Source organism: Stenella coeruleoalba (genome assembly GCF_951394435.1).
Source record: "Stenella coeruleoalba genome assembly, chromosome: 14".
Taxonomy (NCBI): domain Eukaryota; kingdom Metazoa; phylum Chordata; class Mammalia; order Artiodactyla; family Delphinidae; genus Stenella; species Stenella coeruleoalba.
The window spans coordinates 23,983,705-24,008,059 of NC_137160.1; the positions used below are offsets into that span (position 1 = coordinate 23,983,705).

Consider the following 24,355-nt stretch of genomic DNA (forward strand, 5'->3'; position numbering starts at 1 on the left):
GAAAGGATTAGGTTTATAAATGACTCATTCAATTAGAAGAGAATCTGCCCTGACAGGCAAGCACAAATCAAATAGATGAAAAGCTGCACAGACGTCAGACAATGCCTGACGTGAAAGTTCCTGGCCGCCCAGCTGTCCCTGAAGGCTCACTCGCCAGGCTCCCTGCTGCAGAAATGCCAAATAATTTTGGAATCTTGGCTTTAGGACTTCTGCTTGTCTCGAAACCAGATAAAAAGGGGTATATCTTTCACTAAAAAATAATCACTGAGCAAAAGTTAGAACCGCAGGCTTGGCTCACAGCCCTGTAACGTGCATTGAAGATCTCTGTTTAGGAAGAATGACGTTGTTCCTGCCAGAGTTTGGTAAGAAAGGCAGAGTATGGAATCCCTCTGCAGAAACCCTGGAACTGAGCTTTCAGAGATCCTGTTCTTGGATCTGCCCTGGGTCCCAAGAGAAACTCTGAGCCACCTAGGTCTTTGGTCTGGAGTGATATGGCCCAGGTCTTGGCTATAGAGAGAGGCCAGACTCTGGATGAGGGATGACAGGGAGGTCCGTAGGGAGCCTGTCAGTGAGGGGGGCACCAAGCCTGCCATGAGGTGGGGCCTCTGGGACAGCCCATCCATGTGTTTGACTTCCCATCCAGCTGGCTCCCTTTTCCCGGGCCTGGCAAAGTCACCATGGCTATCAGGGGGATTCCAGTGGGCTGTCCACTTAGAAACATAACTGCTGGTCCACCCTAGTACAGCTCCTCAGATTTGGATAGATGATCTCCATTTTCCAAGAACCGAATGCACTTAACAATAATCTGTGGTCGTGCGGCAAGCCCATGCTACGGAGAACACAGGTGCAGGCCTCTCCCAGGCCGGTGGGTCACGAGCTGGCCCTGAGCAGTCACGTCCCCTACCACTGGGGATAGTGGGAGACGACGCAGAGACTGGTAGCCTGGAGCGTCGCTTTCCCAGGTTGCAGACTGGAAACAGTGCAGCCAGTGTCGCAGGCCTTGACCTGGAAAGGGCTGCTCAGATCCAGCCCCAGTCTCCAAGCCTGGGACCCACCTAATCCAGCCACAGCTGGACTTCAGGTTGCTAGCACTGTGGATACCTAATTAAGCACTGTCAGGTTTTAGCTCCAGAAACCCATCTTATTCAGGGGCTATCACTCACTACTTGAAATCACACCTAGCGGTGAACCATTTGTGAAGGTGTTTCTACCCTTTCTCATTGGACAGGTCAAGGTCAAGTCCAGTAGCTGCCGAACAGTGAGAGGGGTCATCGGCTCGGCTGAGTCCTAACGGGCTGGTGCTCCCGTTGTTGCTGTCCACACCCGCCCGCTGTGGAGCTGTGAAGCCAGACAGCAGTCATGGTGCTCCGTGGCGGGCCCGCTGTCACACTGCCTGTTGTGGAGCCACACAGGGGAAGCAGGCTTCTCCACAAGGCGCCTAGAGTGACTTAGTTGGGAAAACAGTACACATGTGCACACACACACTTCCCCCCAGCCACCCAAAGAAAACCGAAGAGGGGCTCTTAAACCTCATAATAAGTACATCATTATTATATGTTAACCTTCCTAATAAGCACACAAGTCTAACGGTGCTGGTTTCCTAGGACTACTGAAACAAAGTACCACGAACTAGTTGGCTTAAAACAACATAACTTTATTCTCTCATAGTTCTGGAGACCAGGAGCCAACAGTTAAGGTGTCAACAGGGCCATGTTCTCCTAAAGGCTTTTGGGGAGGATCTGCTCCATGCCTCTCTTTGAGTGTCTGGGCTGCTGGCGGCCCTTGGCATTCCTCGACCTGCAGCTGCGTGACTCCAAGCTCTGCCTCCATCTTCAGTTCATGTGGTGGGGGGGGGGGGGGCCTTCTCCCCTTCCTATAAGGACACCAGTCACATCAGACAAGGGACCATCCTAATGCCCTCATCTTGACTTGATTATAGCTGCAGAGGCCCTATTTCCAAACTGGGTGACGTTCACAGGTACCAGGGCTTAGGACTTCGGTGTATCTTTTTGGGGACATGGCTCAACCCATAACACAGTGTTATTTGTGTTCAACCTGTAGGTGCTTGTGAAGATCGTGTGAATAAAGTTACGTAGGGGATGTGGGCAGGCGGGAGGGAGCTCTGTGGTGGCCTGAGGTAGTGAGCTGCATCTTGGCAGGAAGGAGGCCGACATACAGAGGATGGGAGTGCCGGCCACAAGCAAGGGCAAAACAAGCTCGTCCTGACCGTGGTGGGAAATCGTCCTGTGGAACAGCTGCCTTGCAGCCCGTGCTCACCTCCTTGCCTCTTCATCCATGCAGGCGGAACGGCCAAGCAGTGACTTAGATGTGGACCAGGATGCAGATCTAGCCTACAATAGTCTGAAGGTAAGATTCTTGGAAGACAAGCTTCCTTAACTCACCCTACGGAGGACGGATGATGGTGCTGGGCAACGGCAAGTCCAGTCCTGAGCTTCCGTCTACGCATAAGTGGAGCCGTAAGCCCACAGTTTCCCCTTCCCGCACTTGAGTTTCTTCATCTTTGAAGTGAAGGAAAATTTGTATTTACTTCAAACACCCCTGAGACAAAATGTATGAGTTTTCCACATCAAGCAATTCTCCAGTTCTCTGTGGACACCAACTAGGAGTCCTACAATTAAATTCAACTGTGGCACAAACTTCCGAGGGTTAACACAGACCCTGCTGGTTAGGGGCTCAGCCCCACAGGACTGCCCCCTCTTCAGATGCCAGTCACATCGGTGGGTCCCCAGGACTCTGCTACAATCATGAGTTCCCATGCCCCCTCCTCACGTTTGATAATTTGTTACGACGGTTCACAGAACTCAGGAAAGCATTTTACTTACTATTACTGGTTTACTGTGAAGGGTACAACTCAGGAAAGGCCAGATGGAAGGGGTGTGACGCGTGTGGGAGGGGACTCGGAGTGTCCAGCCCTCTCCAGACACCTCCACGTGTGCATCAACTGGAAGCTCCCAAGCCCTGTCTGAGAGGTTTTGTGGAGGTTCCGTTAACGCAGGCATGATGGGGTTAAATCATTGGCCGTTGGTGTTTAACTCCATCTCCTGCCCTCCTCCTCCCCTTTCCTAAGGTCGACGGGTGGGCTGAAGGCTGCAGAGCTCTAACCCCAGGCTTGGGTCCTCTGGAAGCCCCCATCCTCCGAGAGTTACCTCAGCATAAACTCCAGCGTGGTTGAAAGGGGCTTACGATGAATAACAGAAGACACTTCCCTCACCTCATCACTCAGGAAATTCCAAGGGTTTAGGAGCTCTGTGCCAGGAACCAGGGGCTAAGACCAAATACAATAGAAGATGTTCCTCTCACCTCTAACACTAGGAGGTTACGAGAGTTTAAGAAGCTCTTCCAGGAACCAGAGCCAGAGACCAAATATATATTTATTATTATGTCACATGTATCTTACCTGCCTGATACAGCTTCAGTTAGAGTAAAATGTGCCAGTGGAGTGGACTCACTTTGAAAAACAATCCAGACCAGGATGGAGATATGTAAGGCCGAGGGCTCTCCCAGCGTGTCCAGCAGGAGGCGGCCAGGTGGAGGGTGGAAGGGCTCGGGTCTGAGGACAGGCGGGCCTGCATTTACTGCAGCGATGCGGCGTGTGGGCGGGGGTGGGTGGGAGGTACAGAAAAGGGGCGTTAGATGGGGCATTCCCCCTCCCCTGTCCTCTTTCCCAGAGACTTGGGAGTTGGGAATTTATCCAGTCTGCCAGGGCCACTCAAGCCTGGTCCCACTTACAGGACTGCAGATAACTCTGATAACAGCCATATTGCTCAGAACAGCCCTGAGTCATTCCCACAGCTTTTTGAACAACTAGGGCCACACTAATGGTATAAGAAGAGGGTGCTAGGTAGGTTTTTCTCTTTTGAATTATTGATTAGACTTACTTTCTCATGTGATATTTAAAAGGTTTAACACCTTCCCAGGGGCAGGGGAGTCTCTTGCTGGGATAAATGCCTGTTACAGGGCTTTCTGTACACCATCCTTCAGCTTCCTTTCCTGAGGGAGGCTTAGCCCCAGAGGAAGGAAAGGAACACGGGATCTTGTTAGGCTATCGGGACATCAGTCTCACCCCTCATTTTAAAGATGATAAAATGGTCTATCCCAGTGGTTCTCTTAAGAGGGGCCCTGGGGCCAGCGGTATCACTGGGATCATGCTAGAAATGCAGATTCTTGGGCTTCAGCCCAGACCTGCTGAATCAGCAGCTCTGTGGTGGGTCCAGCAATCTGGGTTTTAACACACCCTCTGGGGATTCTGATGCCCACTCAACTCTGGTCAGAGCCAGAGGAAACTTCATCCACCATCTGGTCTCAGTCCCTTGAACCACACCTGAGAAAGCAAAGGTCCCAGGGGTACAAAGTTGTATGTCGAGCCAGAGTGAGGACCCAGGGCTCCTGCCTCCAAGCCAGTGCACCTTCATCAGGCAGTGCTGGCTTGTCCTGGGAGTGCACACTGCTAGCAGAAGGAAAATCACCCAGGCTCTGAGGGGAGGCTTAACTCCTGAACTTAATAACTAGACACACCAGTAATCACCACACCCCAGGGCCCTTCTCATTTCTGCAGAATCACTTGTCTCCATGCCTGGTCCCAAATCTCCCAGAAATGACCACGTGTGTGGTGCGGTAGTGGGAAGGACCCTGGACCAGCCTGTAAACTCACTGTGAGCCTTCTCTGCTCCATCCTCAGCTTCCTTGTTCATTAAGTAAAAGGGTTCTACCCAATGACCTCCTAGCTTTGCGATCCTGTGGCTCTGTGATGAACGTGTAACCAGTGCCCAGTTATCCATGTTCTTGGTTTTCTGTGGGAAATTTTGAATCCCATGTATTCCAGAGCCTTACCAGCAATTTATGTGTAATTATCAGACTTTAAATTATCTGATTTCATCTCAAACACACAGTTAAATATTTTACCTAGAAAATTTTAAATACATTCCAAAACTGAGTTTCAATGGTATTTTTGACTCTGTCTACAGGCAGTGTTTTCTCTGCTAGCACTTGCAATTGACGGCTTTCCGTATGACCAAAACAATGTTCTTGGTCTGTTCTCCAAAACACTAGTCCATGTGATGCTCCTTAGAAGAAAACGGCAAGGAGGCCTCTCTAGACAAATAAGTTTAGGATATCAGGCATTTTATGTTCTCTCTTGGAAAGTCAAAAGGTACATTAACATATTAGGGTTCCAGGAAGTCCTGTGTTAACAACATGTTTAAAATTGTTAACCCAGCACTTCCACAAAGAAGGGTTTCATAGCCAAATACACCTAGAAATACGAACCCCACTGAATCACTATGGATTGCGACCATACAGGCATCATGTCAGATCCTTGGCACCGATAACTTGGGGGTCTGGGTTCAAGTCCAGGCCCCAGCTTTGACCACTTGCTGACATAGTCAGAACGTATACTGTGTGTCCCGTCGTTAACACGGGAAGGTTGCTCTTAGCTTCCCAAGTGGACGGGGCAGGTGGTTCAGGCAGGTGGAGGAGGAGGCCCCCCGGGGACGCTGCCCGGTCTCCAGGGAGTGATGAGTATGTTGCCGGGCTGCCTTCCAGAGGCAGGAGCTGGAGTCGGAGAACAAGAAGCTGAAGAATGAGCTGAACGAGCTGAGGAAAGCCGTGGCCGACCAAGCCTCAGAGCACAGCGCCGCCCACGGCACCCCTGACAGCTACTGCCTCCTGCTGAACCAGCTCAAGCTGGCCCACGAGGAGCTGGAGGTGCGCAAGGAGGAGGTGCTCATCCTGAGGACCCAGATCGTGAGCGCCGACCAGCGCCGCCTGGCTGGCAAGGGCTCGGTGAGGAGAGGGGGCCGCGGGCGGGGCACTGGGGCCACGCTAGGGGGAGAGGTGTTTTTCTTACGTTTCTTTACACAGGAGGGCCTTCAACCTAAAAGAGCAGAGTCTTTTAGAGTCTCCTCTGAAAGTAGAGCAAGGTACCAGCTGTCCTCCCAGCATGCCTTTTCACAGGAGGCTGCTGGAAGTTTCTAGGATCTTCTGAAGTTACTCAGTAGGAACATGCTCAAAAGGAACGAGGCTCAGAATTAGAGTAAACCTGGGCCACGGCCTGAGCAGCCCCCGTGGCCTGGTTTTTTCACCTCAGGTCTTGCCCCTTGCTATTTACTTTGTTTCCCAGGTAAAGAAAGCCTTCCTTCTCTCTCAGCTCTCCCAGGATGACAAGTGCAACTGAGCGTTTGTTCCTAATGTTTCCCCCTCCTGCACAGATTGAGGAGCGGGCGGGAGGGGCCGGAGGCCACCTGGGCTGCTCTGGGCGTGGGCCCAGGGGGCGGGGGAGCTGGGGCAGGTGGGCAGCGCTGAGTGTGCAGGATTCCAAACTAAGACAGATTTCAGTCATCTCCTCCGCCTTCGGGGAGCTTTCTCCTCCAGGGACACCATCCTTGCCTCTCCCTCCCCCAGCCTCCCCTCCACCCTCTCTGCCTTTCATAGCCAGGCCTCTGACTGTGACTGTGATTCTCCCTGACTCTCCCAATGTGACTTTTGTGTGTGTGTGTGTGTGTGGTACGCGGGCCTCTCACTGCTGTGGCCTCTCCCGTTGCGGAGCACAGGCTCTGGACGCGCAGGCTTAGCGGCCATGGCTCACAGGCCCAGCCGCTCCGTGGCATGTGGGATCTTCCCGGACCGGGGCACGAACCCGTGTCCCCTGCATCGGCAGGCGGACTCCCAACCCCTGCGCCACCAGGGAAGCCCCCAGTGTGATTTTTAAAAGTCACGTTCCTGCCAGGGATTAACCTCTGTTATCTGAAGCCTTCTGCTGCCTTTGTCTTTTCCCAAAGGCTCGTTTTTCTCCCTCTGTGTATAGTCATTTCCTGACAATTGTTTGTATAATCAGAGTTATTTATTTTTTAATCTGGGGTGTTCTAGGAGCCAAACATCAATGCCAGGACAAGTTGGCCTAACAGTGAAAAGCACGTGGATCAGGAAGACGCTATCGAGGCCTATCACGGGGTCTGCCAGACGAACAGGTAAGCCCCACCTTGCAGTCACTGTGCCTGGAGCGGGCGACGGGGAAGGAGCCCTGCCCAGCCTGGTATGTGAGGGCCATTTCTCAGGCACTGACCTCGCGCTCAGGATCAGGGTGTTGGTTTTTATAGGAGATAAATGAGGAGGAGCGGACTTGGTGAGTCCCGTGCGCTAAGGAAGCCTGCTGTTAGCATCAGCGGGACTCCAGCGAGCACCCCTGGAACATCCCGAACCCAGATCCTCTGAAAAGCACCAGGGAAGGGAGCTTCCCTGGGAGGTTTGGCAGGACGAGAGGGAAGGACTGGCTGGGAGCGACTTTTCTCGTTGAAACGGAAGCAGGTGCCAAGTGAGCCCATCTGAGTAGTGTCGGAGGGGCTGCTCCAGCTGTGTGCCCCGTCTACCAGCTTTACTCAGCCCAGCTGGTGGACGCACGCGACACTGGCCCTGGCATTTAAGACATGGAACCCAAGCCAGGCACTGCAGAGATTGGATGGGAGAATGTGACCACTACCATATTGGCTAAAAGGAGATTTCCCTGGACTTCAGCCTGGACTAAATTCCAGAACTTTCCCACTTCTGGTCTCCCCTCAAGGGGGAGCTACGCAGGGTTAAGGCAAAAGAGAGTGACTGAGGGAGGCATCAGGGCCCCGAGACACAGGACAGAGCAGGGCCCCCGAGGTAGTGCAGCCGAGCACTTGAGAGTGCGCGCTGGGGTTCCATTCGCTTACCAGCTATTTAGGGACACTTCAAACCGCTCAGTGCTTGGTTTCCTCCCCTGTGAACTGGGGACGGTCATCGCAGCCTACCACATAGGGTGACTGAGGTTAGGCGAGTTAGTCCGTGCAAAGCCCTCAGAGCAGTGCCTGCCCATGATAAGCACGCAGTAAACATCAGTGTCGTTACAGCCCCTCTTACTACCTGTGCCTCTGTGGGCACTTGTAAAACCGGAGCTGGCCTTTTCCCTGGCTACCTGTCTCTCTTCCTGAATGTTGATCCATCATCAAGCATTTGTTTAAAATTGCTAAAAGCAGCAAGTGCACCCAGAAAGTCATCAGTAGGGGGCACTGGGAGTGCAGCATGAACCTGTTTGCAGGAGCGTCACCGAACGACGTGAGGACTTCCCAGGGCTTTGATTCCCAGATCTTCTCATCTGGCCCCTCTTTCTGCGGATGAGAAAACCGAGCTACTCAGGCCCACGACGGGCCTGTAACTGAGTCCAGGTAGAATCCGAAGGCCAGACTCCCAGGCTGGGCTGCCCCCAGCCCGCTGTGTAGGTGATCGGGAGGTGAGGGTATTTTAGCAGGCCCCGAGGCCTGAATTTCCCAGGAGGACATTCAGTTTCTTTCAAGAGGAGGGAAAGAAGGAAATGAAGGTGAATCTCTGAATGCCAAAACTGAGTCAAGATGTAGTCATTTTAAATCACCTTGGGTGAAGATAAGAAATGAGGTGAATAAGAAAAGGAACACAGGTGATATTTTAAAATTTTTTAAGAGGAAGAAGGAAACTGGGGAAACTGGGAGCTTGGTCCTGACAAGCGCGTGTGCTTAGCTTTCTGATCTTCATGGACCGTCGCTGTTATCAGCCCCCTTTTTGTTCATCCAGATGGTTGTTAGGCCTCCAGACCTAAGTATAGGTTTCCCAGGGGATGCTTAATACACTGGATTTGTCTTCCTTTGCAGCAATAATGATGATGGTGATAAAATAAAAATAGCTTTTCTTATGTCTTAAAATAATTCAGTTCCCAGCAAACCCAGGGTACAATAGGGAATTAAGAGCCTGTGAAACCAAGTTAAGTATAGAAAGGAGCCTCTGCCTCGGGGAAGGGAAGCCAGAAGAACCAGTGCCCCAGTTGCCCCGCACCTGGAAATGACATTGGTGGGTTTGTCTCTTCCAATTCCTTGAATCGCAGCAGCAAGGAAGGACAGCAGTGGGCAGGCTGGCAGGGCAGGAGGATTAGGATGTGATTCCTGGAGCCCAGACAGCGAGGGTGTCCTTTCCAACAAGGGCTGTTCCCTGCAAAAGTGCTTTGAAGACAGAGTTGCTTTTCCTGTAGTGGAGAGTGTTCTGGGTGAAATGTAAATTGTATTATGCAGGGATGATTTTGGAGTTGGGGTGATTGGAGAATCTGTGGTCTCCCTAGAAAAACGTATACACTGAATTTTGCTTCGATTTCTGGAAGGAGTACAGACACACACCCCACCCAATCACAGCCCCTCTAAGAGTACTGGTTTCCAAGTTCGGAACTTTTTCACTTGCTAACTTTCATAGTTTATAGAGTTCTTTTTTGATCTTTGCAACTGTGTCTTTTGTTTTCAAATTTGGAGCGAGAAGCCAGTGTTGAGGGCCTGCTCTGAGAGTAGCCACAGGAATACGTAGAGCACTTCTGCTTCCAAACACTCTCTCGTTTTCACATCTGGGGAACTAAGAGAAGCCAGCAACGCAGAACTAGGGTAAAGAGAGGCTGGTCCGTGCCCCAGAGCTGGGCTGCAGCAGACAGGCTGGGTGTTTGGAGAGCCTGTCTTCTCAGGGCTGTCTGGAACCAAGTGCATCAGGGTCTTCCCGGGAGAGACGGGCAGGTGGGCTGGGAGACAGAGGTTCCTGCTGCTCTCGGGCTGGCCTCGCCTCGGGGCATGCGCCCAGGTCACAGAGCTGCATGGGGGCAGGGGTGTTGCCGGGGCTCAGGTCTGGCTCCAGGAACATGTTCCTTTCGCTGCTGGCCCGTTCCACCCAAGCCTTCCCAAGTCTGTGGAACTCCAGAGCAAGACTTAGTGTGCATTCTTGGACCTTTTCTCAGGTCACAAGAAACCTCCTTGCAGGCCCTCCCCACCCAGCAGGTGCTGGGAAACTACGTGAGGCCCTGTGCACAGAGAGCAGGTTTGCTGTTGCCACCTGGGCTTGGGCAGCTGACCCTGGGGTTATTACTCACCCCCTGACGGGCCTGCGCAGGAGGATGGAGACCTGGTCTCACCAGGAAGGGGTACGTGCAGCCGCCTTAGGGTGGCTTGGAGTTTACGGTTCCTTTGGCCTTGAGCCCCAGCTGCTGCAGGCTGTCCTGCTGGGCAGGGCGAAGGAGAGGCAGCTAGACTCTGCTCAGCTTCTCTCACAGACCCAGCTCAGCTGCTCCTAGGAGCTCTCAGCTTTCTCCTAGGGGGTGATCATTCCCTTATCTTCCCCCAAATTCTGTTGGTCCTGAGCCATCAGCACAACTTCTGTCTCCTGTAATTCCATGGCATAACCATATTTATCCATGAACAGCTCCCTCCTCTGTGGCCAGGCCTGTGGTCTCAACATTCCTCTTGCTCCTGGTATTGGGGTTGCTGCCTCCCACTTCTCAGAGAATCCGAATCTCTTGGGCAGTTGGGTAGAAAGTCTGGGTGGGAAGTAAAGAAATGAGAACATCCATGGAGCACAAAGCGGTCTTTGTAGAAATGGGACACCGAGCTGGCTGGAACTCTGCCTGTGTCTGTCCATGCGGCGGCAGGTCCTTCTGCTGGGCAGAGGGCCGGTCGTTGGGTCCTAGGTTTCACAGTCTCCACAGAGGGAAAGTAATATTATCCCAGGCCTTTTCTGGTGCGCGCCATTTCCAGTTTTAGGTTGTATACTGCCGATCTGGAAGAAACCTCTCCCCTGACACAGCTGAGCACTTTCACTCACAGTGAAGGCGGAGGCGGGGGCCGCGTGGGTGATTGGCCCAGGCAGGAGCTCCCTAGCCGAGGGGAGCCGTTGCCCGGGCGCTGTCAGAGGCTCTGCCCGCTGCTTACTCATGTGTGTGTCTCTGGCCTCTTTGGGAACAGGGCTCAGCACAGGGGCATATACACGGGAGGTTCTCCATGAATATGGGTTGGTATTAAGTTACATCAAGACTTAGCTTTATTTTTAAAAGTAATTTCCCGTGAGCTTGTTTGGGGGTTTCCTTCTCAAACCACTAGGGGGCACTCCCTCACCGGCCCTCGCCCCCAGTGGTGTGGAGGAGGCGGAGGGAGACCCCTTCAACGGGAACAAAAGATGGGCCAGGAGTTGGTTGACTGTTTTTTTTTCTTCTTCTTCTTCTTTTTTTCTTTTTTTTAACATCTTTATTGGAGTATAATTGCTTTACAATGGTGTGTTAGTTTCTGCTTTATAACAAAGTGAATCAGTTATACATATACATATGTTCCCATATCTCTTCCCTCTTGCGTCTCCCTGCCTCCCACCCTCCCTGTCCCACCCCTCTAGGTGGACACAAAGCCCCGAGCTGATCTCCCTGTGCTATGCGGCTGCTTCCCACTAGCTATCTATTTTACGTTTGGTAGTGTATATATGTCCATGCCACTCTCTCACTTCGTCCCAGCTTCCCCTTCCCCCTCCCCGTGTCCTCAAGCGCGCCTGACGTCCTGAGCCCCCTGGGACAACTGGGCTGCACGGCACTCTGATCTTTGTGCACCATGCCTGGATGTTATTACAGAATTAGGAATGCTTACTTCGTCACCGCAGGGCTCAGCGGTACACGCGTGCCCCCCTGCAGAGGGAGTCTGCTGGGAGCCGTAGGAGTGCGGGGACCCTCAGAGGCTGGCAGCCCCTCCTCGTGGTCTGGGGGGCCAGCCAGCATGAGGCAGGAAAGGGCTTGAGACCAAGGCCGGGAGACAGGGCACCTGCGTTCTAGCCTAGGTGTCAGTGTCAGGCAGGTCATCTACCCCTTGGTGTCCCTGCACACGTGGAAATGAGATAGTTGGAGGAAGGGATCCCCGAGGGCCCCTTCAGCAACGACACACCCACCTCTGGGCCCGACCCAAGGATGACCCCAACTGTGCCAGGAGTTATTCCCAGTGACCCGCCCTCTGGGTTAAAGCACTAGCTCAGTAGATGCTAAAAGGCCCTGAGTTCAATGTAAGTGTTAACAGCTGGGAAGGGAAAGGCCTAAGCTATCGGCTCCCCGCTTCGCACAGCCCAGGCCACGTGTGGATTGGCAAGGATAATGGGACACACAGACCAGCTGAGAGCTAAGCAGGGCAGGGCCGGCAGAGTCTACAAGCAAAGGCAGTATGTGGAGAAGCCAGGCCTGTGTGAGGTCCCAGGGCAAGCACCCAGCTGGAGGGAGAACAAGCATTACCAGGAAGCAGAGGCCACGGAGTGGCTCCCAAAACATCCTCCTCACTAGCTTTCCCTCTGCTCCTTTTCATTGACTCCAGAGTCGGGCCTGCTGCCTGTGTGGCCAGCGCCCAAGAAGCAGCCTGGGTGAGCCCCGCAAGGGCTGGGCCCTTCCTCATGAGGCAGAGCTGGGGGGAGGTGTAATGGGTGGCTGCACCCCCAGACCTCCCACACAGCCTGACAGCAGGGCATAGGAAGGGGTTACTGGTCCTGATAGCAAGCAGTGGGAACGCAGCTCCTGCTTCGTGATTCCTGCCAGGAAAACAGATCCAACCGGCAGGAGCAGAGGCCTCTGGGAGCAGGGACTGAGGGGCCGAAATCTAGTGGGGACAGCAGGGCTCTGCCTGCCGCCCACCACTCAGTCCCACTGGCCTTCGAGGGCCTCACGTGTGCCCGGGGCTGTGTAGGGTTGGGGGAGGTCCGTGCTGGGGGAGTATGTGACATGTGCCTCGTCTCCAGGAGCTGCGCTGCTGGCATTGGGCAAACACAGGGCAAATGGAGAGGATAAAATAACTCACAAATAGGAGGCATCTGGCCTCCTGCTTTCCCAGCTGAGTAAATACGAGTAATGCAGTTGGGGCCCAAGGTTAAGGGGAGAAAGCTCAGTGCTCATCATGCTGGTTATTGTTAGCAAAGTTGTTATTAACTGTTTCTTTATGCAAGACTGCAGTGAGGACAGGAGTTGAGATGAGTTAGTACTTTTCTGCCCTTAAGAAGTGACAGGAAGGAAACACACATTACAAAGCAGGCAAAATATGTGGTCTCCTTCCCTGTCCTCTCGGAGCCAGGTGTCCCCAAGGTGCCGCCCTGCTGCTCCCCAGATCCGGCATCTGGGAGGCCGCCGACCCCGCCCTGTACAGTTAGCCCCTGCTCAGTGTCTGCACCTTCCACCCTGCGCAGGTCCTCTCCTCCCTGTCCTGTTTGCATCTCCTGATTCTCCCTTTCTTTTCCCAATCCTCCTGGTAGTGGGAAGGACCGTGAGCGAGCACAGGTAAATGCCTCTGCCCCGCCCGTGCTGCAGAGAAGCAGAAAAAGCGCCACCCTCTGCTCTGTCTTCAGGAGCGTGCTTTCCGGCCTGGGGTGATCAGTGATCCCACAGGAGGAGGTGCTGGTGATGGGAGGGAAAGGAGGGGAGCTGGGTGTTCTGGAGCCTTCCCTCCTGCCTTTCCACACCTTGGCTGTAGTATCTCTTCCCCGGGCTCTCTGCTGCCCTCTCTCGCCCTCTACACTGGACGCCCTGTTTTTCTGTCCTTTATTTCTAGCAAGACTGAGGATTGGGGATACTTGAATGAAGATGGAGAGCTCGGCTTGGCCTACCAAGGCCTAAAGCAAGTTGCCAGGTCAAATGTGTGCCTTTCTTCCTGTGTCTGCTCTGTTCTGTCCGCTTGTGTCTATGCTTCATTGTTTTTCAGCTGGAGTGGATGCAAGGGCACAGTTCGCGGGGGGGAGACGGGGAGGGGTGTTGGCGGGTAGCCCCTTGCATCGTCATCTGTCACTTTGTGTGAAGGCTGCTTGTTTGGGTCAAGGTGGTAGCACTAGATGGCTCGCCGGGACCTCAGAGACCACCGGCTGCAGCTCACTCACTCTGCAGGTGAAGGACTGGACCAGCGGGAGGTAACGTGGCAGCAGGTGCACAGCTCTCCAGAATGGGGGGAGTTTCATTCTGTGGGTTTCTGAGTCTGTGCCGCTTCCGTGCTACACACTGACCATCCTGACTGCAGGGTCCGCCAAGAGCATCGGCTGCATTTGTGCTGCTGGCCGTGCTCCAAGCACAGGGGTCCTGGCAGCCTGCCCTCCAGCACGTGTGCCGGTCGCCATTGCAGTGACTGCCTGGACCTCCGAAGAGCTGACCAGCCCAGCGCCCAGTGTGCTCCAGGGTCGCCATGTCTGACCCTCGCCGCGCGCTCACGGGGCAAAGACACTGGGGCTTGCAGGGTGTGAGGAACTTGCTGCTTGAGCAGAAGATCCAGAATGCGAACCTGGTTCCATTTGCTACTGGAGCCGGAATCCGTAACCCTTGTGGCCATCAGCCCTGGGTGATCAGCTTAGCAAAGGAAGTTAGATGTGCGCAGAATTAACACAACCTGACGATCACATCGCACGTTTCCTGCCAGCGCGTGGCTTTTCAGGGCTGTGGCATAGCTTCGTGCACTTGAGATTCGCAACAATAGGCTTGTTTCCCAGAAGAGGAAACAGGCTGGGCGAGGTGGCGTGAGTGCTGTGCCCAGCACCCTCGGCCTGATGCCGGCGGGCTGGAGCGGGAGCCCGGTGCCTCTCGCATCGTCTCCCGAGTTCTGCCTGCTGATGACGTCATGGAGGTTCCGTTACAGTATCAAGAGCCTCTCTACTTGGCAGAAGAAAGTTGAGGTCAGCTGGTTCTCGAGGCAGCATGTCTCCCGGCTGTGGGTTCAAACATGGCCCCCGCCTGTGAGCAACATGACATCTGGCTTCATTTCCTCTCTGGTAGAATGTGGATCAGAATCAGACCTGCCTCCTCGGGTCATTGCAAGGAATAGATGAAGGTGAAGCACTTTGCACATGCCTGCCACATAGAAAGCGTGGAATAAATACTAGCTGCTACTTGTATTATCGTGGCTATTTTGGAGTAAGATCAAATTCCTGTCCCATCTAGAAGTTTGTTTTATTTTGGGGTGGGAGGGGGAATAGGATGTGCTTTAATACATAAAGAAATGAATGCATTAATAAGACAAAGAAGGCACAGCCCTATGCCTCAGGAGATCCGGAACCAGATCTGCCGCTGGCAGTGGCCTCAAACCTCTCACGTTTAGTTTTCTCACCTGCTAAGTCAGGGGTTCTCCGACTTTGCACAGAACCCTGGACTAAGTCACCCAACTACAGTCTACATGGAGGATAAGAAAGATGTGAGCAGCAAACTCACAGTGCAACCCAGGAGCTAATCCTTCGGTCAGAGTTCCTAGAGCCCAAGCGTTCCACTCTACTTCTCTCATTAAATTTATAACTCACTGGTGATTCCTTTTAGTTTATTGTAGCCAAGATCGGATGTTGTCTAAATATTGTGTGTCCCCTAAAAATGCTGATTCAATTACCAAATTACTTTCCACAGTCCTCGCATTATTGTTTTCCTTTGGTAATGCTGCCTGTGATGAATGGGTGAATCAGTCCTCCCTCCGTCAGTTCTTCATTCATTTGTGTCACTTTGCTGAGAAGTCCCTGGGGCCAAGCACTGCACCTGGTGCCGCCGTGGAGCTGACTGAACACGGGGTTGCTTCCATCCGGGACTTCCCGGTGTAGACTTTCCCCTCTCTCTTGCTCCCTTGTAGATTTGCTCCCTCCTGTCTTGTGGGAATTATCTCCTCCCAGAATGACAGCAGAACTAGCAGAACTGCAGAAACATGTCTCCTAGGCACTTCCATGGTCCTGACTCTGCTGAGCTCTGGTCACAGTCTTCGTCTGCATCCCAGGGAGAGGGTGGGGTGAACAAGTCAGCAGGCTTTTGATGAAAGTTTGTTCAAGTAGTTACGCCCAAGAAGACAGCATCATAGTCACATCAGTAATTAACTTCCTGAAGAGGAGGCTGCTTCAGAACCTCCCTTAGTTCCTTACCCATTCCCTCATAATAGAAGGTGTCTCCCAGAATTGCCCAGAGTCTCCCGAAGCTTCTCCCCAACCTTCTCCAGATCTTCTCTAGGTCTCTCTGCTTCTTGTCATGACATCAGTTGATCTTAAACCTCCCCCCAGATCATTTGCAATTAGTCTTAGTTTCTGTTTTGACTGGGGAAAAAATGTATATAAAAGGCCAGAGATGAAGTGGGTATAAGGTAAATAAAAAGAAGGGATCTTTCTATAGCAAACAAATGTGTGGACACCAAGGGGGGAAAGCGGCAGGGAGTTGGAGGTGGTGGTGTGATGAACTGGGAGATTGGGATTGACATGTATACACTAATATATATACAATAGATAACTAAAAAGAACCTGCTGTATAAAAAATGAATAAAATTCAAAAATTAAAAAAAAAGGTAAAAAGAAAGGATCTTTCTAAAACTTGCAGAGAATCTACTGAAGGGAAAATATGCAAGTAATATAGCTAGTTCAGTCTACCAGAGTTTTGTCTTAGCAAGGAGATTCTTGTGAACTTTGGGCAGATGTGGACGCTTTTACTGAAAAGATGCTATAAGAAGTTTATTTCTGCTGATGATATTTTGACATGGAGACAGTCTCTCAATCCCAGACCAATAGACTGTGCTCAGGAACAAAGAACAAAGGGATGAGGGTGGTTGAGAAAAAGGCCTAAGGCAAGGGGTGCCGTGTTTGGCCTTGATCCCCTGTCCTCCCAGAGGAAGGCTGGCCTGCTTGCCCGCCCAGCCCCGTGGATCTGCTCCCCTCCGTGTCCGTCCCCTGTTGGTTTCATGCAGTTGCTGCTGCCGCTGTGTCCCTGCTCGGCTGCTCCCCTGTTGCGTGTCCACGTGTGGCCCCTACTTGGTGGCACAGACGCAAGCCACACGGTTACCTGCCCTCCTTCCCGGGTGCAGGTTGCTGGAGGCCCAGCTGCAGGCTCAGAGCCGTGAGCACGGGGAGGAGGTGGAGGGTCTCAAGGCCCAGGTGCAGGCCCTGAAGGAGGAGATGGACGAGCAGCAGCAGACCTTCTGCCAGACGCTACTGCTGTCCCCAGAGGCCCAGCTGGAATTCGGCATCCAGCAGGAGCTGTCCCGGCTGACCAATGAGAACCTGGTGAGTCGCCGTGCCCCGTGGAGCCCAGCTCTGGGAGGTCGTGTTCTAGAAGCAAAGGGGACCAGGAGTGGCCTTTCACCAAATGGACAAGGTTCATGTGCTTGGCCCTGTGGTAGGAGTAGAGAGTCTAGAAATCTACAGTCAGCAAGTGTTTGTGGAGCTATTTTATTTATCTGTTAATGTATAACTAACCTCCCCAAAACTTAGCAGCCTGGAATAGCAACCACATTTTGTGGGTCAGGAATTCTGGCAGGGTTCAGTGGGGGTGACTTGTCTCTGCTCTACTGTGGTTGGAGGGGGCTGGAGGACATAGACAGCCCCAGTCCTGTGTCTGGGGCCTCAGTTCCCCTCCACGCGATCTGCTCTCTGCACACATGTGGCCGTCTTTCATTGGACCACCATGGGCTGCTTTACACGGCAGCTGACTTCCAACAGGATGAGCTGGGAGGCCTCTTCAAGTCTAGTCCCAGAACTGGCCCAGGGTCGCTTCTGCCACATTCTGTTGATTAAGACAAATCTGGGCAGATTGAGTGATGGGGATGGACTCTTCCTCTTGCTGGAGGGGAGGAACGGTTGGTAGCCATCCTGGCAGTAACCAAAGGAGCCGCGCAGATGCCAGAGAAATGAAAGACAGTCTGTGTCCTCAGAGAGCTAACAGACTAGTAGGGGAAGCAAGACATGTTAAAAAAAAGAAGAGAAAGAAGATGATGTTTCCAAAAGCATGATTCTACATGGGATTAACAAGTATTACAGAAAAAGAATTGTAGGGGAGGCTTGACCTGAGGCAGGAGGCACGAAAGGGACGTCACCCGTGCAGAGGAGGAAGGAGAAAGGGGGTCCAGATGTTTTCCGAGGTTCCACAGGGGCACGTTCGCTTCTGTCTCCTGCGTCACTCCTAGTCACAGTGTCTCTGACGGTCGTGGCGCTTCCTGCCTCCACTGCCCAGCTGGGTCAGGGCGACAGTAATGCTGTTCAGGTCCCGGGGGCTGATCTTCTCCCTGTGGTGGTGGCTGCTAGGAGTTAGGCAGCCACTGAGGGGCCCGGGCCAAGAGCCTGTTTTGCTCCTGGGCCCCAGGTAACCTCGCTGGCCTGCAGGCTCGTCCAGCTGACACCTCCCCGCTGCGCTTTCATGCCTTCACCTGTCCATTCCTTCCCAGGGCACCTCCCAGTCACCTGAGGCTGAGGGTCTCCTGGGGGTTGGCATGGCAACCTGAGGAGGCTCGGCCTAGAGAACTGTGGGTTGGGCAGGGCACCAGGCAGCCTGAGCCCAGAGGAGTCTGCCGTCCGGGCTGAGAGAACACTGTGACCCATCTGCCACTTCATGGGTCCAGACCTGGGGAGCGGCGGGCTGCTTGGGGCGGACCTCCTGCTGGACCCGGGGCCTGGCCTCCTCAATGGCGGCCTGTGAGCCAGGCTGGGCCCCGGATCCTGCCCCTGCCCTCCAGGGCAGGATTAGATCTGTTCTCACACTGCTTCCTTCTGCTTTTAGGACCTTAAAGAACTGGTGGAAAAGCTGGAGAAGAACGAGAAGAAGCTCAAAAAGCAACTGAAGATTTACATGAAGAAAGTCCAGGACCTGGAAGGTAGGGTGTGAGTGCGGGTGTCGTGAGGCACAGGTGTGCTCGGCCGCCCTCAGGGCGGGGACTTCCACTTCCCCCACCTGCTACCGCCCTTGCCCAGGGCAGTCACGTGACACAATCACACAGACCCCGGGAGCTCCCCCAGTCTCAGTTTGCCGGAACCTGCCCTGATGATCCACAAACCTAGCAGGTGTTTGGGTGCTGACTCAAGCTCTGCGGGGAGGGGCAGCTGAGACCATGGCCCTGTGGTCCTGCGTTCAGAGGGCCTAAAGCTGGGAGGCAATACCTTCTGGTTCGAAAGAATGCACCATGATATAAAGCCCCGAACCACGGGGGCCCTTCTCCACGCTGCAGTGGTCAGGGAGAGAGGTCGGTTCTGTGGTTAAACTTCCCAGCTGGAATCTGGCCCAGAGAGGTCAGGCAGAGATTTAACTCAGTCTCCCAGAAACCCCCAGAATGTTCTCTTTCCTTGACTCCCCGCTGTAGATCTAATCATGTCACTCCCCACCCTTTAAACAGCCTGTCTTGCTGGGAAGCCTTTCTTTGTCCCCTCACCACCTGGGATACCCCCCCATCCTTCCACCTCAGCTCAGGAGTTAACGTCCTCAGGGTTCCAGTCCCCTCTTTTGCTGTCCTGACACCACACAGCTACGTCACAGTTCCCATCATAGGTATTGTTTAATCACCTGCTTATGTCCACCTGCTGCTCTGGACGAGGCTGTAGGAGGGCAGGGCTGTGTCCTGTTCAGCCTTGGGCCGTTGCCCCCATACCCCACATGCCCTTCTCTATCTTTGGATTTCTCTTTCCTGTTCCTAGAGTTCTCAAAGTCCTGGTCACTCAGGCTTTTTCTTCTCCCCCACCTCCTCCCCTCCCTCTTTCCGCCTCCCTCCTTCTGTCCTGTCCCCTTCCTCCCTCTCTCCATCCCTCCTTCCTTCCCCCTCCCTCCTTCCTTCCCCCTCCCTCCTCCCCTTCCCTCCCTCCTTCCTTCCCCCTCCCTCCCTCTCCCTCCTTCCTTCCCTATCTTACAGCTGGGTGGAGAAAAAGAAACAGCTCCCCAGCCGGATGGTTGTACATCCTGCGCCTCACATCCTTCCCGAGTTTTCTCTGGTCCAAAACCTGCCCGTTGCCATTTTGGGTGTTTCCCCAGCCCCTGTCCTGAGTGGCCCCCAGTGCCTGATGCTAAGCTCCTCTGGTCACACTTGGAGTGTGGCCCAGGCTGCAGGGACAGACCATGTAAGGAGTGTGACAGCCCAGAGAACGCAGAACCCTGGGGCCCCAGGCCCCAACCCCACCCACCTGAAATGACCCCGCCCCCGGGCCTGAGCCTGGAGGTCCCAGTTCATCCTCCGTCCCTCTCTCCTGTTCAGCTGCCCAGGCACTGGCCCAGAGTGAGAGGAGGCGCCACGAGCTCACCAGGCAGGTCACCGTGCAGCGGAAAGAGAAGGACTTCCAGGGCATGCTGGAGTACCACAAGGAGGACGAGGCCCTGCTCATTCGGAATCTGGTGACAGGTCAGGCCCTCTGTGGCATCCCACCCCCAGCCCCTCCTCCTGCACCTCCTGCACACCCCCCATCCCACAGACACTCCCGCCCTCTTCCTCCTCCCCCATCCTCCATCCCCCAGCCACTCTCAGCCACCACCACGAGCTGCTGCACTTCTGACCAGCTCCCAGGTGATAGTGATGCTGGGGTTAGTGTGTGGGCTGCCCCCGGGGCCGCATGCAGGGCTCTGGGGAGCTGCTTTCCTTGCCAGCCCCGGGCCTGGTTTGCCAGTTGTACCAGCTCCGACCCCTCTGGTCTTACATCCCATCTGGCTGCAACATGCCAGCCTTCCTGCTCTGTGTTCAGCCCAGTTCATCAGCTGCCTGCAGAGCCGGCAGGAAGAGACTGGACCAAAAAAGGAGGGATCTTTGGTGGTCTGGTCCTCTGGCCCCTGAGCTACTAGCTCCATTCTCCAGTCTCTTAGTTTTCCCATCTGTAAAATGGGGATGAGGATACTGACCCCGCCCACCCCACACTTGAAATATGACAAAGGTGAAAGTGCTGTGTTAAAGCTGCGAAACCCTTCTCGAGTGTGAGGAATTCAAAGAGGTGGTAGCTTCTGCAGGGGTATTTGGAGTTCAAATAAGAGGTAAACGTTACTTTAGAGAAGTGTACGTTTATCGAAGTCCCAGTCTGCTGAGTACTGGGCCAAGGGCTGCGGGAAGAATGGAGCGTGACTTCAGCCTAGCACAGATTTTGCTTCAGCTCTTTGTTTTGGGTATTTTTAGTAGCTGAGTAATTTGCTCTTTTTATAAAGGTTAATTTCCCCACAATTGCCTGACTACTAAATGTGATGTAAGTTCACCTCAAATTTCCTTAACCAGGCTGCATCTTGTTCAAACACCGTTAGGAATGAGCCTTTAACCTCTGATGAATGAAACTCAAAGTTCAGAGCATCAGAGCAAAAAGAATAATAATGGTGGAGGCTGCTTGTGCCAGCCAGGGGGTGGCTCCCTCCCACGGTCATCGCTCAGGTGGCCCCAGGCCAGCTCATCTGCTAAGCCGCCTGCACACAGCACTGGTCACCTTCCCTCCAAAAGACCCTTCCACACGAACACCGGGATTCCACTGATCACGGCCCAGTGTTGGCTGGTTACTGTGGACGATGGAGAAAAGTAGAGCCATGGTCCCTGCCCCCAAGACGCTACCCTTTAGCTGCTACGGGACTCAAATCACAATAGAAAGTTCCAAGGCAGGACAAGCTATCTGCAATCTGCATACGGGTCAGCCTGGAAGCAAGAAGCTGTAGGTTGGAAGTCTGGGCCTTAAAACACATTTTTCTGTATAAATGTTATTGGCATTCTAATTAGAGCCAAAGGCCAATCCGCAGTCACCTGTTAAACCTATGAGATGCCCAGATGTTAACCAGGTGCCCAGAGTATTATGGCCTGTAGGTGTATTTGAGGCCGGGCACCCACTGGAGAAGCTGGCAGCACATGCACAGCCCCAACCCTAGACGGCCCTGGCCCTAGACCGCCCTGGCCCTAGACCGCCCTGGCCCTAGAGCGCCCTGGCCCTAGAGCGCCCTGGCGGAAGATCTGAGGAGTTGCCCCTTCCCCTCCCCCAGCCGCCCTGCAGGTGGAGGGGAGGTGGCCTCCCTCACTGCCTTTCCAAGCCTAGAGGTGGCTCCTGAGGCCTGGGCTGGGTGGAGCTTGGGGGTGGCGGTCATGAGGGTGTGGGGTGAGGCCTGGGGGTGCAGTGAGCACGCCTGGAGTCTGAGGCCCGTAGCCTTGTGCCCGGGCCTCGTGCTCGCCTTTCATCTTGCCTGTCCCTGGGCCTTTCCTCCTCCTGCTCTGGGCCCCCACCAAGCACTGCTGCTCTCAGCCTGGTCTGTGCCTCCCCGGGCCCCCTCTGGCATGGAAAGCAGTCTGACAGCTTCTTCCTGGCCCTCCAGGGGCTTTGGCAGGAAAGGACCAAAAGGCTGAGCAGGAGTCTGCAGTTCACGGGGAGGCCCACCAGCCGCTTCTGGTCCTGCCAGAGCACACGGGGTGGCGGTTTAGAGGAGAGGAGTTGGGGGGAGGGGAGGGGGGAGCAGCTGTCCCTGAGTGTGGCCAGGCTACCACTGGCCAAGAGGGAGGCGGCGGCGTGGGGAGGGGAGAGCGGCTGTGGCCAGTCAGTGGCCTGCTTCACCTGCTGCCTCCGAGGCTGTCCGGGAGGCGGGCGCTGCCATGCAGTTGCCGAACCGAGCGCCGGACGCGCTAGAAGTTGCTGCAGCTCTCCCAGCCCCTGGCACACGGGCTCTGTCTGCGGGAGCCGGCCTCGCCTTCTTGCAGCTGCAGGGCCCGTGTGTCCCCCACGGGAAGTGCTGGTGCAGAGGGGTGGGAAGTTCTCGCCCCGGCCGCCTGGTGAGGGAGCCAGCTCCTGTCTCCAGCTGGCCTCTGGCCGCAGGCCCTTCTCACCGTGTGTAAACTCGGGCAGGGAGCCACCTGTGGATTCTTTTCCCCATGTTGCAAGGACGAGGAATGAGGAGGCTATTTTAAACAATGAGGAACATGATTTTTGTTTGTTTGGGGTTTTTAACTAGTTTCTGAAATTACCGGTAGTCAAGGTCAGAGGGAATCTGTGTATCAGGGCAGCTTCTCCCCTGCTCCTCTCCCAACCCCCATGAGGAGCTACAGGAAAATGTTAAAATTATTGGCATTGCAGGCCAGGATTCTTGCAGCCCCAAGCATCGGCTGTACATCTAATTCTTGCTGTTTGTTGCTGGCAGACCTGAAGCCCCAGGCGCTGGCGGGCACCGTGCCTTGCCTCCCTGCCTACATCCTCTACATGTGCATCAGGCACGCGGACTACGTGAACGACGACCTCAAGGTGCACTCCCTGCTGACCTCCACCATCAACGGCATCAAGAAGGTCCTCAAGGTCAGTGTCCAGGCCGAAGGTGGTGGTGTGTGGGGAACTCGGGGAAAACAACAGCTCACCGCTGCTTCCCTCTGTCTGGGTTTTGTGATCGCAAGTTCTCCAAAATCTCCAGGTCTGAAGGTAAGTGACACCTGACCTCTAGATAAACAGGATACCAGAAGCTTTCACCACGTGCTCCCCAACACCCCTTATGTTGATGGTGAGAACTTGCCAGGCCAGCTGGCCCAGTGCTCACAGCAGAGCCCGGGGCTGCTGGAGTCAAGCTCGTCTGTGTCATTTGGCTTTGTAGTCGTCAGCTGTAGAGGCAGCTGATGTGTGTGGACCACTGATCGGGGACCAGGGCTGGGTCGTACATCATCCCCGGTAGTGGAAGAGCAGTCATGCAGCCTCGTGGGGATGGCTGTCTTCTGTGAGACTGTGATTAGTAAGGGCCTGCTTGCCATCGGATCTGCTTGGGGCCTACTGGGTAAGAGAAGGAAACGTGGACATGGAGGGACCAGGTAAGCATTTGACCAGATGGGAACCACTTACTCATAACCAGGAACCTCTTTTTCTTTTCACAGAAGCACAATGATGACTTTGAGATGACATCGTTCTGGTTGTCCAATACCTGCCGCCTCCTGCATTGCTTGAAGCAGTACAGCGGTGACGAGGTGAGTGTAAGATAAACCCAGTCCCCTAAAGTGCACTTAAACTCCGTCAGGGTGCCCTGTGTTCTTCAGCAGTTAGGCCCTCGTTTCCTTGGGCACAGCAACATGTGTTCCACTTCAGAGCACCTCAGATCTCAGGTCAGAAGGAGGGCAGAGGTTTCGGTCATAGAAGGCATCTCTGTTTTGTCCAAATGTCATTCTGAGCTGCTCTGTATCCCTTGAAGAGAGGGTGTGAGACCTTTGGGGCCCCTCTGGGACCTAGGCTCTGGGCGTGCCTTCGGCACCTGTTCACTGGAAGCAGGAATAAGGCAGGCCTCGATGACCCCAAGGGCCCCTGGAAAGCACCCTGAATGAATAAGTGGATTTGTAGGGAAATGAATTTGCATAACCCATTCATCATCTGAGAGCCCTCGGGACTCCCCCTGAAAACGCTGTGACCTTAATTTTCTGAAGCAGTCCTAGAAGAGCCCCATTTCTGTGAATGCAGAAAGCTCAGTTGTCTGGGATGTCAGATTGTCTCCTAAGCCAACCAATTAGTTTGTCCATTTTAAGACAGACAGAGATGGTCCAAGAGAAGAGGCACAATGTAATTGAACTACATCTGTGCAAACTGACCCTGAGGCCCAGCTTCGAGCTTCTCACCAAATTCAGTTCCTTGGCCTGAGGCCCAGCTCACCCTATCACTTAATGTTCTGCTCTGGACCTCTAGGGTCCAGCTTTATCGAGAACTCACCATTCCCACTGCTGGTCCTTGAAAGAACTTTTCCCGTGCTCTGCATTCAGCCCAGTGACCTAGTAACACACGGCCCATTTTCACCCTAATTTCTCCGGTGAGAATCCCAACTCGTCCCAGGCACTGCCCACTCCCAGTGCCTTGCAGGCCTCCTTGACTTTCCTTC

The 24,355-nt window shown here is 54.0% G+C and overlaps 1 protein-coding gene across 2 annotated transcripts in view; it reads left to right on the forward strand.

The window, feature by feature from the left end:
* The window catches only part of MYO5B (myosin VB), a 384,462-nt gene that overhangs the window by 347,071 nt on the left and 13,036 nt on the right, over positions 1–24,355 (forward strand). For both annotated transcript variants that reach the window (XM_079943248.1, XM_079943249.1), the window contains exons 27-34: positions 2,302–2,367; positions 5,563–5,802; positions 6,886–6,986; positions 16,623–16,821; positions 18,311–18,404; positions 19,770–19,913; positions 22,655–22,806; positions 23,370–23,459. In XM_079943248.1, coding sequence (XP_079799374.1) covers positions 2,302–2,367; positions 5,563–5,802; positions 6,886–6,986; positions 16,623–16,821; positions 18,311–18,404; positions 19,770–19,913; positions 22,655–22,806; positions 23,370–23,459 — 1,086 coding nt within the window. The remainder of the gene's footprint in view (positions 1–2,301; positions 2,368–5,562; positions 5,803–6,885; positions 6,987–16,622; positions 16,822–18,310; positions 18,405–19,769; positions 19,914–22,654; positions 22,807–23,369; positions 23,460–24,355) is intronic.